General features: G+C 44.1%; 1 protein-coding gene across 1 annotated transcript; it reads left to right on the forward strand.

The window, feature by feature from the left end:
- The first annotated feature begins 32 nt into the window (after positions 1-32).
- Positions 33-14638, forward strand: LOC128322973 (glutathione S-transferase Mu 4-like). The gene is made up of 8 exons (XM_053245359.1): positions 33-180; positions 1364-1439; positions 4867-4931; positions 5170-5251; positions 5344-5444; positions 6247-6342; positions 6420-6530; positions 13695-14638. Exons 1-8 carry the CDS (start codon positions 145-147, stop codon positions 13788-13790), a joined length of 663 nt encoding a protein of 220 aa, XP_053101334.1. The 5' UTR covers positions 33-144; the 3' UTR covers positions 13791-14638.
- The last annotated feature ends 480 nt before the right edge of the window (positions 14639-15118 follow it).

The following is a 15118-nucleotide window of genomic DNA, read 5'->3' on the forward strand; positions in this document are numbered from 1 at the left end:
AAATCAGCACCGCGCCTTTAAGGACTGGAGAGAAACAGACGCCCCTCGGCTAGGCTTTATTAGTCCCTCGCTTCCTCCCAAGAGACTCGTGGGTGTGCGGGAGAACGAGGTGGTGAGAGTCGAGAAGGAGCGGAGGGCGACAACATGACGATGATTTTGGGCTACTGGGATATTAGAGGGGTGAGTCCGTCACGAAGGAGGAGTCTCTTGCCTCGCCGGACGCGGGCTTCTGCCTTCTCCGGGGTCCCAACTTGGGCTCGATCTGCTCTCTGGGCTTCGAGGGTGGAGTCGTGCCGAGAGGCGCCCGCAAGGCGGCCATGTGCAAAGTTCCCCTCTTGTCTCGGTCTCCGGCCGCGGGGAAGAGTGTAGCGCCCTGGCTTGCGTGGGCCTGGGGCGTGCGCGGAGGGGGCTTGCAAGGCGAGGGAGAAGTTCGCCCAAGCTCTTCCCTGGCGAGCTCGAGAGCGGGCGGCTCGGCTGGGATCCGAGATCGTCTCTGTCTCGGTGTGGGCTGCTCCTCGTGCTCGGAGCAGGGTCTGTCTCTGCTCGCAGTCTTCAGCTTGCGGTGTTTGCGGAGGCCACTTCAACCTGTCCTGAGTGGTGACGTGCCTTGCCTGGTGTAAAGGGCTCCTATCTAGCTGGAGGTACCATTAAGGTGTCAGAGACGTAGCTAGAATTGAACAGACGGGTTCAAAGACACACCCCCGGCCCCCCAAGTCAGAGGGTCTTTTACCCCTGGACGTCCAAAACTGTCCATGAAATCCGATGCAAAAAGTGGTATTTTTTAACCCAGGCTATAAATCGGGCTGCTCTTTCACACAGTGTAACACCCGAATTGTGTGTGAATTGCTCCCCGATAGCTTGCAGGGACTATGGGGGGAAATCTGCCTGATATGTCAATGCACAACCGCCATTCCAGAGGAGATGTGAGCTAAAGAGGTTTAAAAGCGCTGTGTAAAAAATACACTGGCTTATCATGCTGTTGGTTATGAATACTGAGGTTCTACAACTGTTTAAGCACCAGACTTGACAACTCACCTGCATTCATGGGTGTTAAACATTGTATGTTTGCAAATAGTTGTGAAACTTGCCTACAGTTATCAAGGATATGAAACTGCTTCTGTGAAACTTGGATTTCACAGGCATGAAGAATGGAATGGCTTCAACTAGAACAGGTTCTCAGCTTGTGGCTTCCCAGATGTTATTGAACTACAGCTCCCATCACCACCAGCTCCAATTTATTTAGGATAATGGGAGCTGTAGTTGAGCAACACAGGAATTCTAATGTCTTGTGCTGAAGAAAGGTCTGAAACAATCCCCAGGAGACTGGTTTCCTTTCTAGGTCTAACAATCCCTTTCTTTTCAGCTTGCTCACAGCATCCGATTACTACTGGAATATACAGGGACACCTTATGAAGAGAAGCTCTACAGATTTGGTGAAGGTGGGCACTTCAATACATGCACAGTTCCTCTTCTTTATGAATACAAGTTGTTTATATGCTGCTAGGATGCCTCCTATCCATCAGCAATCTTGACACATTCTAAAGAAGTGTGGGTCAATAAAGCATTTCCCCTGTGTTTTATTTTGGCCCATTTGTTTATAATGTCCAAAGTTTGCTCTAGGAATCCATATTGTGTACTGATGGCTACTGCAGCTATGCTAAACTTTGGGAAAGCAGCAGTAGGTGGGTTCTACACCTTCCTACAACAGAGATACATGCCACTTGGAAGCTAAGTGTTGGTGTTTGGAAGCGAATGTCCTGATGACAGCAGGGAGAGAGCAGAATGCATGAATACTAAGAATCTCTGCTGGAATCTTTCTCTCTTATTAGAAGGGAAAGTAAACTTGTAGCCAATATGGTATAGAGCAGGGCTTCCCCATCTGTGGTCCTCCATATGTTTATGAACTACAACTCCCGTCACCCCCACTACAACTTATTGTGTCTGGGGATGCTGGGGGCTGTAGTTTGGCAACATTTGAAGGACCACTGGTGAAGAGGAGCAGTGAGTGTAAGACAAGGATGGGGGAAACCAATCCTGTAGCCATCAAACTCCATGGTGACCTTTGGCCAGTGGCTCCTACCTCCCATGGTTGTAGTGGATGAGGGCACAGCCTGAGCTCCTGGAAAGAGAGGTGGGGTTAAAATATATCACAGAAGGTTGTGAAGAGAAGTGCGGGGGCAGTATTTTCTTAGTGTCTCATAAATAAGGTGGTGTGTGGAGTCCTTTCTGACGGTGACACAGGGAGCCAGCCCCTGAAGTGAACATAAGAACAACCCTGCTGGATCAGGCTCATGGCCCATCTAGTCCAGCATCCTGTTTTGCACAGTGGCCCACCAAATGCCGCTGGAAGCCACGGACAGGAGTTCAGGGCGTGCCCTCTCTCCTGCCATTACTCCCCTGCAACTGGTACTCAGAGGCACCCTGCCTTTGAGGCTGGAGGTGGCCCACAGCCCTCTGACTAGTAGCCATTGATAGACCTCTCCTCTATGAAGTCATCCAAACCCCTCTTAAAGCCATCCAGATTGTTGTCTGTCACCACATCCTGTGGCAGAGAGTTCCACAAGTGGATCACGCGTTGTGTGAAAAAGTACTTCCGCTTGTTGGTCCTAGACCTCCTGGCAATCAATTTCATGGAGTGACCCCTGGTTCTAGTGTTGTGTGAGAGGGAAAAGAATCTCTCTCTCTCCACTTTCTCCACGCCTTGCATGATTTTATAGACCTCTATCATGTCTCCCGCAGTCGTCTTTTTTCTAAACTAAAAAGCCCCAGGTGTTGTAGTCTTGCCACATAAGAAAGGTGCTCTAGGCACCTGATCATCTTGGTTGCCCTCTTCTGTACCTTCTCCAGTTCAACAATGTCCTTTTTAAGATGTGATGACCAGAATTGTACGCAGTACTCCAAGTGTGGTCGCACCATAGTTTTGTATAAGGGCATTATAATGTTAGCCATTTTATTTTCAATCCCCTTTCTAATGATCCCTAGCATGGAATTTGCCTTTTTCACACCTGCCGCACACTGAGTCGACACTTTCAACGAGCTGTCCACCACAACCCCAAGATCCCTCTCCTGGTCCGTCACCGACAGCTCGGATCCCATCAGCATATACTTGAAGTTGGGGTTATTTGTCCCAATGTGCATCACTTTACACTTGCTAACATTGAACCACATTTGCCATTTTGTCGCCCACTCCCCCAGTTTGGAGAGATCCTTTTGGAGCTGCTCACAATCCATTTGGGATTTCACTACCCGGAAGAGTTTGGTATCTGAGTGGGACTGGGCTTTGGAGAGTGCAGTGTAACTGATGGATCTCTGTGGCTGTGGGCTAGTGGGAGAGAAGCTGGGGCTTTCTGTCATGGCACTGGGCTTGTCTTGGCACAGAGGACAAGGCATCCCAGGTGCCTCTGCTGCCCAGTGCCAATAGAGTTACCTGGAATGCCTTGTCCACTCTGTGCCAGAACAGGTCCCTCCGGCTCTGGAGAAGAAGGCTGGGGTCAGCCATCTGGGTGCTGGGCTGCAGAGGTACTCCAGGCATCTTAACTGGACCAGATCAAGCCTCTGCACCCCTTGTACATCTCCAGGCTTGGAACTGGAGAAGGGGACAGGCAGGGGCTTGTTTTGGAACCGCAACAGCATGGGGCTTCAGAGATCCTTGAAAACCAAGTGCCAACCCACCAGCCTTTCTTTCCAGCTCCAGACTCTTAGCTATGGGAGTGGCGCAGGGGGTTGTCTCTGATCTTACGTGTAGTGCAATGGAAGGTCAAGGCCAGACAGTGCTATCCTATGCATATCTACTTGGAAGTCCCTTCTCTCTGGCAGGTATCCAGAAGGGGGCATGCTCTTGGCTGGCAGAAACTTCAGGCTTTGTTGCAGGGTCAGCCAAGGAAGTGGCTTCAAGCTGGATGCTGGGAGGAACTTTCTAACTGTAGGAACTGTTTCACAGTGGAACCAGAGCGGCTTTGCAAGACGATGAGCACTTTGCTAGATGAGTGCTTCAAAAAGGACCTCTTGCAACAGTGCATTGCACAGTGGAAAGGAACAACTAGCACACTGTTTGTTACAAGTTGTCCCAGTTCATGTTTAAGGTTCCTGATGTGCTGGGATGAAGCAGGAGGGGGCTAGAGAGTCCTGCTTCTTCTATTTCCTCTTTAATCCACTCTCGTAGAACAGCACAGGAGTGCAGAGTCCCCAGTGGTAACTAAAGTACGAACTGCATGGTGGCAGAGGCTGTATTTGTCATAACCACAGATATGTGTAGAATGTGTAGATAGCCACATTCCTTGTGGCCTTTGGATTCTGTGGACTAGGGTAAAATCTCTCAAACAGGAAAACACTAGAGTCTGAGAAAGCAAGATGGCGGATCACAGTTCTGATTTTTCCTGTCTAATGCTTCTTCATATCTCTTCATCTTGCCAAGCAATCTCTTGAGAGCTGTGGAATGCCCCTGTTGTGTTAGATACAAAATTGGGCTACTTAACAGCTCCAACTACCCTAGGGATGCACCTCTGAAAGCAATGTGACAAGGTGACACTGTAATAGGAAAATAATTACTTTGCTGCTTAATGGGGTTGAGAAAGTTTGCATAAACTTATGGCACTGGTTTGAATGGTGCTCATTGTAACCCACCAGCAGGGTCAAGATCTCATTACCAGCTTGGTTGCAAATATCTCTCCCCATTTTTGCAGAAATCTCACCAGGCTTACTCAGATGTGCATCTCACTGAATTCAGTGGGCCTTAGGAATGCAGTATTGTCTAGAAAAAGGGCATGGGGATTTGGACACACATGATTGCCAGGGTGGCAAGGGAGCAAATTTTGGTTGAGCCTATATTTTGTGCATGAAACTAAACATTCTGTTCTTCTTTTCAAGCTCCTGACTATGATAGGAGCCAATGGACCAGTGAAAAGGAGAAGTTGGGACTGGATTTCCCTAATGTATGTAACAGTCTTTCTCCAGAGTATGGTGGGTGGGGAGAATAATGTATTTAGGTGGCTCATGTGTTTTGGGAATGTGGCCAAACATGCTCCTCTTGGAAGTATTCATTTGTGGGATATGGAGTGAGATGTAATGGGTGAGGAGCAGTTCTGTGGGGAGTGACTAGGACAATTGTAATAACATGAAGCTGCAAGACAGACTTGGCCTTAAGTGGTTGGCATCTTGCTTCCTTTTCAGCTTCCTTACCTAATTGATGGCAAGACCAAGTTTACACAGAGTAATGCCATTCTCCGGTACATTGCACGCAAGCACAAGATGTGTGAGTATTCCTGAGCTCTTCTAGGCCTGGGTTGGCTGTCTGGTTGTTGAGTCACTTCTATGTGCCCAGGATTTTTCATGTGTTGGTTTCAGGTGGAGAGACTGAGGAGGAGATTATCAGAGTGGATATGCTAGAGAATCAGGTGATGGACTTCTCCATGAGCCTTGCGATGGTCTGCTACGATCCTGATTTTGTGAGTTCACCTTCCTCCTTTTAGAAGATCCCTGAAATTGCCTATTCCCACCTTCTGTCAGCTTGGCTTAGTGGAGGGTTGGGGTTGAGATATCCAGAGGTCACAAAATGACAGCAACTCTTCACTTGTATCCTGCCCTTCTTCCACGGAACTTTGGTTGTTGCACGTGGTGGTCTTTCCCCTTAGTCTCACAACAACCCTGTGAGATAGCATGTCTGGTCCAAGACCACTCAGTGAGCTTCCTGGCCATGTGGGATTTTAATCTAAGACTCCACAACCCTAGTCAGGCACTCTAGCTACTATACCACACCACACTCTGTAAGGAGCCTTAGTGTATACTCTTGAGTTATGCTTACTGGGTAAAAATTTGAATGACATTCAGTGCTTGATTGTTGTTGACCTGATTGGACCAAGATTCTTGGAGTACCCAGAAGTTCCTGTATGTCATCAACATCTTGTTCTGCTTCCAGAAATGCCCTGGTATGCACAAATGAGTGTGCTGTTTGTATATATGGAGCTACCCATGGGAGAGCATTTGCTGTATGTTGCTGTTGTGGTGAAAAGTTTTAATAAGGGTTATTTTGTGAACAGTTCCTAGTTCAGGCCTAGCAACTGCTTGTCTGTATCTGTCTTGAAGGAAGCTATTTGGTACGTCGTCTGCTATATTAGCACTGCTTTGGGGCATGATGATGTTTTGGCTGTTGCAGCATAGTGTGCTTCTGCTGTTGTACTGACAGCACTGAACTCCATTCTGTTGGTGAATTCTAGCCATGACTACAACTGACTCGTCTCTCTTTTTCAGGAGAAACTAAAGCCGGGGTACCTGGAGCAGCTACCAGCAAAGCTGAAACAGTTCTCCCAGTTCTTAGGGGAGAGAAAGTGGTTTGTTGGGGACAAGGTACAAGAATAGTTGCATATTTGGGTGTCTAGGGGCAGCCCTCATCTTGGTAGTCTCATTGTTCGTGGTTTTTCCAGATCACATATGTCGACTTCCTCACGTACGATGTCCTCGACATAAACCGCACGTTTGAACCGAAGTGTCTCAATCAGTTCAAGAATCTCCAGGATTTCCTTGCCCGCTTTGAGGTTAGTAGTCTGGGGATGTGCTGACTTGCAGCTCCTTGTGTAAAGACCTTTTGGCTTGGCTCATTAGTTTCTGGCAAGAAGCCACAAAACCGACTCCAAGGTTCCCATCTGGCTAAACCAGCCAGATAAGAATACATGAAGCACGTTCTCTTTGATAGTTCCAAAATGCTGAAGTCTGCTTTTTTTGAAGGGCATGGGGTCACTATCCTCTCTACTTCAAAGTGCTTGCTCCCAGGGCAGGGATTTACTTGCTACCCTGCCAGTTGTAAAACCTTGGCTGGTATATGTGGATGCCTATGTTCTTGACCCCTGCTCCTTTAAAACTGCTGGCCCTTTCTTCTCCCCATGCTACAGATATGGCAAGTGGCCTTTCCTATAAGAAATAAGAGGGTGCTCTATATAGTCTCTTTTTTTATTTTCTTTCACTGGGTGTAGAACCCCCCCCAGCCTCGGCCAGATTGCTTAGATATAAGATGTCACCAGTTTGGAGGACATTATTTTGGGAGCGATGTGGCTGGGAACCAGAGTTCCCTCTAACAGGGATGCGCAGATGTTGTTGACTACAACTCCCAGCATCCCCAGATGCAACAGCCTTTGCTTGTGGATTATGGGGGTTGTAGTCAACAATATCTGGGAATCCCTGTTAGAGGGAACACTGCAGGGAACAGTCCTGCCCAGTAGGAAGAGAATGACTGTTGCTGCCTTGTATCTTAAAAGGATATGCTCCCATCTTTATTTTATGTTTATGTTTAATTTGGATTATGTACACTGCCTAGATATGCATATAGACATATAAATAAAATTGGGTGGTATATAGATACAATGAATAAATACAAACAAGCAGTTCACAGAATAAAACAAATTGAAGCATTATGGGCACCTGTTGACCATTGCTTACAATCTTTGGTTGGCAAAAGCACAAAACTCTTCTCCCCCTGCATCCCACATACCTATTCTGTTTTGGTTCCTTTGGCGCTAAATGCTTACATTCTGAATAGTGAGCCACACACCCAAAAGGGATGAGGACTTTCTGGCTCTTCACCACTCACCAGTGCATGGGGACCCTACCGGAGACTCTGTGCATCCTAAGCACTGTGTTAGAGTGGTTGCAACCTGCTTCCATTGGGAGTTATGGGAGTAGCCGTTCACAGCTGCTCTGATGCAGCACTTTGGATGCCTGGAGCCTCCCCTGGTGTCAGAAGGAGCACCATGCATTGGTGAGTGCCGTGGAGCCAGCAATCTCCCACCTCTTTGGGGTGTATGACTCACATTGTGGAATATAAGCCAAAATAATTGACAATTGCACTCCCAAACTCCAGTGCAAGAATGCTTACCTAGCCATATATCTGAACATAGTAATCACCTGCAAGGTAGTGGTCAACACTGTTCTCCTGCAGCAATGCCTTGTCAGGGGCTGATGAACAGGGGTGTGTGTGTGTGTGTGTGTGTGTTAAGCTGCTGCACTAGCTTTTATAGATGTGGGCTTGAGGAATGTTTGATTAATGCGTAAATCAAATTTATTTGCCCTGTGAGGCAAAGGGCAGTAAAGTTGACTCAACATTAACCAGCATGGTGTAGTGATAGCCAGCGTGGTGTAGTGGTTAGAGTGCTGGACTAGGACCGGGGAGACCCGGGTTCAAATCCCCATTCAGCCATGAAACTAGCTGGGTGACTCTGGGCAGTCACTTCTCTCTCAGCCTAACCTACTTCACAGGGTTGTTGTGAAAGAGAAACTCAAGTATGTAGTACACCACTCTGGGCTCCTTGGAGGAAGAGCGGGATATAAATGTAAAATAATAATAATAATAATAATAATAATAATTAACCAAGTGGCTTGACTGCTTCTTTCTTCTGCAGCTTGTTTGCTTTCTTTCCCTCACAAATGTCTGTATTTCAGTTTTTAGACACTGTGCTTTCCCTCTCTTGGGAAATGTGTATCCCAGCACTACACTTAGGTTTGCGTGTGTGTGTGTTTGTTAAGGATTATCCCTCATAATCCCAGCAAATATAGAAGGGAGATGCATTATTAGGGAATGTTGGGAATTGCATAAGGATGGAAACGTCTTTAACCCGATCATTAGAGAGCATTATTGAACTGTGTTTCTGCTGCTGGTCTACTCACTAGTGCTTTATTTAGCTTTTGTGGGCAGCTATGTGGAAACATGGCTAGAGTGTGCCAACATGCGATGGAATAGACCAGGGGCATAACTAGGGAAAATGGTGGCTAGGGCAAGCACTGAAATTGCACCCTCCCGGCCCCAACATCTGACACGCATCTTTCTGAAAAAATGTCTTTTCAATTAATGTCAAATAAACTGATGAGGTAACAAAAACAATTCTTAACTTTACAACAATATTGTAAAGAATTATTAATTCTATAATCTGAATCCTTGTGATTGTGAGAATCACCCTCATCCTCCAAGTATTGTTAGGGCTTCAGTAGGTTTAAGTAGATTAATTATGAGAGCTAATTTTAACTAGTGATGGCAAATTTTTATCAGTGAGTCTGTGAGTAAAGGGGACTCCTGATGATAGTACCAAGTATCTAGGTACTATGCTAGTACCTAGATTGACATTATGGAGAATTGTAACTTTATTTAAAATCACTTAAAAATCTAGTTAGCAGCCCTACATTTCCCCCCGTTTTAACAATTACATACAGAACTGTAGTGCTTATACATGGCATTTGTATCAATTTCTTTGCTATGCACTCATATATACTCTTTTTTTAAAATTAAACTTTTATTAATTTAAACGATATCTTAACATACACAATACATTAAACAAATATGGACTTCCCGCTCACACCTCCTCGTGAATCACCAACTATAGAATTAAGCCTTGCTATAATAGTAATTCAAAACATAAATCTAAACCTTACAAACACAATTTTGATTTACCCAACCTGCTAATACTACTAGATTTCAAACCCTGTTGTAAAATCAATGTTAGGAAAATAATTCTTTAACTATAATAAGAATGGTTTCCAATCTTCTTTAAAGCATTCTAAATTTTGGTCTCTTATCAGTACTGTAAGTTTTGCCATCTCCGCATATTCCGAAAATTTTTATCAGCCAATCTTCTTTTGAAGGCTGTTCATTGCTCTTCCATTTCTGTGCATATATTATTCTGGCCGACGTGGTAGCATACATAAAGAATGTTAAATTAGTTGTAGAAAACACTTCTTGTGTTATTCCCAGCAGGAAGGATTCTGGCTTCTTAGGAAATGTCATTTTGAATATTTTCTTTAACTCATTATATATCATGTCCCAAAAGGCCTTAGCCTTCCTACAAGTCCACTACATATGAAAAAAGCTTCCTTCAGAGTGTCCACATTTCCAACATTTGTTTGAAACATTTTTATACATTAATGCCAGTATTTTTGGTGTCAAATACCACCTATACATCATTTTATAATAATTTTCTTTTAGAACATAACATGCAGTGAAATTTAAATCAGTTTTCCATAATTTTCCCCAAGCTGCCATTTCTATATTACACCCCACATCTTGAGCCCATATTACCATAGTCGTTTTAACCACTTTGTCTCTTGTCTCCTCCAAAAGCAAGAGCTTGTACATTTTAGAAACTAATTTTTCATCATTTTCACACAGCTCCTTCTCAAATCTCGACATCTGATCCTCAAATCCAACTTTAAGATCCTTCTTATAAACTTCATTTAGCTGATGGTACTGAAACAAGTTAAAGTATTAATTATAGGAATAGTCTGAAAAAGAAATACCATTTTAGGCAAGACATTCATTTTCACCACTGAAATTCTTCCCATTAAAGATAAATTCATATTGGACCATCGTGTAAATCAGTTTTTACTGTATTTTAATATAATTATTTGAGAACAACAAAGAATTATTATTTGTCAACCAAACACCCAGATATTTAATTTTCTTCTCCACTTTCAACTCACTTATTTCAAAGAATCTGTCCTTAGATTTCTGATCCATATTTTTAGTCAACACCTTCATTTTAGTCTTATTTATATAAAACCCAGCCAATTGGCCAAATTGTTGTATTTTTTCCCAAGAGTCTTCCAATCTTGTCCAGTGGATTTTCTAAGAAGAACACAACATCATCCGCAAAGGCTCTTAGTTTATACTCTTGTTTCCCAATTTTTGGGCCTTGTATTTGATCATCTTCTCTAATATTTCTACAGAGCATTTCTAAAACTAATATGAAAAGTAATGGGGAGAGTGGAAATCCTTGTCTAGTCCCTTTTTGTATTTTACAATTATCTGATAATTCTCCATTTACAATAATCTTAGCATATTGCTCCGAATAAATTGTCTTGATAGCCCTAATAAAATTGTTGCCAGCACCCATTGCATCTAATAACCTCCACATAAATTGCCAGGAAATATTATCAAAAGCTTTCTCTGCATCCAGAAAAATCATAGCCATCTGTTTGTCATTGTGTTTTTCATAATACTCCAATACATTCAAAACTGTTCTCACATTATCTCTTAATTGTCTCTTTGGCAAGAAGCCAGCTTGATCAATTCCATATATTCCAAAGGGACCTGTACATTATGCTGCTGTACTTCTTAAACCTAAGCAACAGGTAGAAATTCAGTAGGCAAAGCCTCTCATTCTTGCATTTTTATTTGCTGATTTTCTTCTTTTCATAAGGGAATTCATAAGGTGTCTGCCAGTAAAACAAACTATTCTACAATGTTTTGTTAAATTTGAGGTGGAAGGCATGATTATTTCAAAGCACTGCAATAAAAGAGTCATGCTTGCTTTGAGTTTTTACATCAGTTCCTATGTAATTCCACAACCCTTGTCCTACATGTGCTGGATTCTATCAAGTGCAATGAAGAACTATAATTAATACTAAATAACCTTTAAGAAGAAATGGATGTCTGCAGCAGACTGGATCCTTGTTATCTTTGGCCCCTTCCACAGGGGTCTTTAGCACAGCTGAGGCATTGCTCTCCTTTAATCAGCTGAAAGCATGTTTATTGCTGTGGTTCTATGTGCCAGAATCACAGCATGACAATTCAATTTATCTTTTAAAAACAATTGTGTTCAAAGTAAAAAGGGAATTGCATTGATTTTTTTGAAGAAAGCAAGGAAACTTGAGCAAATCTACTTGGGATGCACAGGCAATAAAAACCTGAATACAACTCAGCTAAATTGAAGGGAATAATTTGCAGCACATTAACCACTTATTTTAAAAGACAAACCCTTTATCAGTATGGTGAGACTACACAACACAGGGATGGCAATACATTGCAAATGCAACATTTCTGTTTGTGAATTCTTACAGCAGTGTTGTTTTTGGTTTGTTTTTTTTTTAAGCACCACACAAGTTAAAGGCAGGCACTTTCGAAGTTTGAAATCCCACAAACCTTATAATCAGATTACTTGACAAATATGCAGATTAAGATAGAGCTCTGTATAGAGAATTAAACAGCATATGAGTGCATCTTGCAATTTTATTCCTTGCCTCTCCCCCCCACCACCCCCGACTTCAGTTTTGCCAGCTTACAAGGTATTAAACCAACACTGTCTTTCTAAGGGATGTTTTGTCCACCTACATTTGTGCCATTTATATCTGCTTTTTAAATGCTCAGGTCCATTGCCAAGTTCAGGTTTGCATTCTTCCAACTCTCTAGATCGGGGGAAAACTAGATAAGGGCCTCATAGAGGCTATTTGAGCATCGGTTGTGGCCATTTTTTAAATTTAAAAAAATGGCCATGGCACACGCTCAAATGGTCCCTGAAAGGTTCTAGGCCTTGGCAGGCCTCACAGAGGCCTTTTGAGCATGTGCAGCGACCTCCAAAATGGCCACCGCACTGATCTTTGTAGGCCTGAATGGGCCTGAAAATCAGACCGGGACAGGCTGTGGCGGTGATCTAAGCAGCTGGCGGGGGGAGGGGGAACCGTTGCAGACCCGCCCACCCCCCATGGCCGTTAGGAAGCCCCCTGAAGCGGCTACAGGTTAATTTTTTTTAAAAAAAAATCATGAATTGGTGAGGGGGTGTGGAGCAGCATGGCATTGGCATCCCCCCAAGTGGCGCCTAGTGTACATGCCCTGGCTGACCCACCCTAGATTCACCTATGGAATAGACATCTCTCAACCTACAGTGGTATGTATGGCAGCCAGAACCACAAAGCTCTGTCTGATTTCTAGCCAAACAGATTTTCCTGCACACAGTGCAAAGCTTTAATCATTTTATCCTGGGATAAAATGGGAGGAAAAAAATCTTGATGGCATTATACATCATAAAGATACAGAAGCCATATACCACCTCACCATAAATAATGATGGCTCGTTCAGAAGAAGTTCTAAGCATTTAGGACACAGGGAAGCTGGTGTAGGTTGCTGTGGCTAAGAGACTGAACTGCAGATTTGAACATTCCTGGCTGGAAGCTCACCTCTGCCAAGTACCCGCTAGGTGACCTTAAGCAAACCAAACCTTTTTCAGCTCCCCAGCTACAATGTGGGGCAAATCTCTACCCTACAGGGCTGTTATAAGGATAGCATCAAGATAACACATGTGAAGCACTTCACTCACACACACACACACACACACACACACACACACACACACACACACACGATAAATTTCTGGGCAAAATACAAGGTGTTGGTTATAACCTATAAAGCCATAAACTGCTTGAGCCCTGGGTATTTAAGAGAACATCTTCTTTGCTATGAACCACACCGTGCCCATTGAGATCATCAGGAGAGGTCTGTCTGCTGTTGCCACCAGCTCATCTGGTGGATACTTGGAGATGGGCCTTCTCCGCTGCTGCCCTGGAGCTTTGGAATGTGCTTCCTGCTGAATAAAAGCTTCCCCATCTCTGAATTTTTTAAAAAAATATTTAAAGATGCACTATTCACCCAGGCTTTTAATTAAATATTATTTCAATAGTTTTAACATTGTTTTACAACATTGTCTTAAAACTTTAAATTGTAATGCTTTAATTTTTTTGTTTTAAATAAGGTGCTACATTTTTTCTGTATAGTTTGTTTTGTTGTAAACTGCCCATTTTGGGCAGTATAAAAATAAACAAATTTTGGGCAGAATAAAAACAAACAAACAAATCAGCTGTTCACATTGTTCTTCATGACTGGTGCAGACTACTGCAACATGAAATGACTTTGCTGATAAAGATCCTTCTTCTGACTTTCTCTGCAGGCCTTGGAGAAGATTTCTGCCTACATGAATTCCAGCCACTTCATTAAGACTCCCATCTACACTAGAATCGCCAAGTGGGGCAATAAAAAAGAGTAGAGGAGAAGATGCCTTGTATGCACAAGAAGATAGTACTGAGGGAATCTTGAATCCTTTCATACATAAGAAAAGCCCTGCTGGATCAGGCTCAAGGCCCATCTAGTCCAGTATCCTGTTTCACACAGTGGCCCATCAGATGCCTCCGAGAAGTCCACATGCACGAGATGAGGGGTTGCCTGCTCCCCTGCCATTACTTCCCTGCCTTTAAATTGTTTATGTGGTGAATCTTGATAGCCAATATCTTTATGCTTCCAAGTTGCTAGCCAATAAAAGCCTTTGAGCTGGGTCTCATGATCAGTGAAACCCAGTTTGGGAAGGGAAGCAGGGAGAGCTGGCTAAGCCTGCTCTTCCCACACACAAGCAGGGCAGGAGCCCTGGGCGGCTGGATCGGCCGCCCACATGATTGCCGGCTCTGTGATGGGAGCTGGTGGGGGCTGGGGAGTTTGAGGGCCACGCAGCCCTCGGGAGCTCAAGTATGGAGCTGAAGAGACCCCTGGAGCCGGGAGGTGGCCTTTCGCCTCCCCTCTGGGGGTAAACTCATGAGTAGCTGTGGCACGGAGCCACGCCATGGATACACATGATCAGAAAAGGGGAGGGGTACTTAGGTGGTTTAACCGCCGGGAGGCAACCAGGCTCGGCTGCGAGCCCAGTGGCTCCCACGATCATCCTAAATTGGTCTAGGCTCCCCTAACCCGATTTCGGCTGATCGTGGAAATAGCCTCTTTGAGTACTAAAACATTGTCTTAGTCTCCACTCCAGTGGGCATAAACTACCCTTGTTAATTTTTGAATGTTTTCTGTACTTTAAAACTATGATTAAATGCTGGTTGCAAAACTGGCTAGAGGCTACCTTTACGTGGGAATCAATTAAATGTTTCCAAGTGCTCGTTAGGCATCGCTCTATGATGTGAAAAACATCTGCCTTTCCTAGGGACATCCCCTCACTGACTCTGGGAAAGCGCATCACAGGTCTAATTTGGATGGCTGGATAGTACTGAACTGCTCCTTTATTGGTAGAGCCGTTATATATGATTGGTGAAATGCTGGCCCAAATGCTTTTTAGCTGCTCTGTGATAATGCCACCAACCCCACACCCCCAATAAAGATATGCAATGAATCCAGTGACAGAGTAGCTGATATGCCATGCAAGGATATGTCAGCCCAGTAACACTGCATGTGTGCAAGTTGCATGAACACACAAACGTCTGACACGATAAGAGCAACCAGGTTTTCCTGTGTAATAGTTGCATGCATGCAGTGCTATGAGGCTGATGTACCCTTGCACAGTATACCAGCCACTGTACTATGTGTGTTGAGGCTCGGAGGGAA

The sequence above is a fragment of the Hemicordylus capensis genome, chromosome 4 (genome assembly GCF_027244095.1).
Source record: "Hemicordylus capensis ecotype Gifberg chromosome 4, rHemCap1.1.pri, whole genome shotgun sequence".
In the NCBI taxonomy this organism is placed as follows: Eukaryota; Metazoa; Chordata; class Lepidosauria; order Squamata; family Cordylidae; genus Hemicordylus; species Hemicordylus capensis.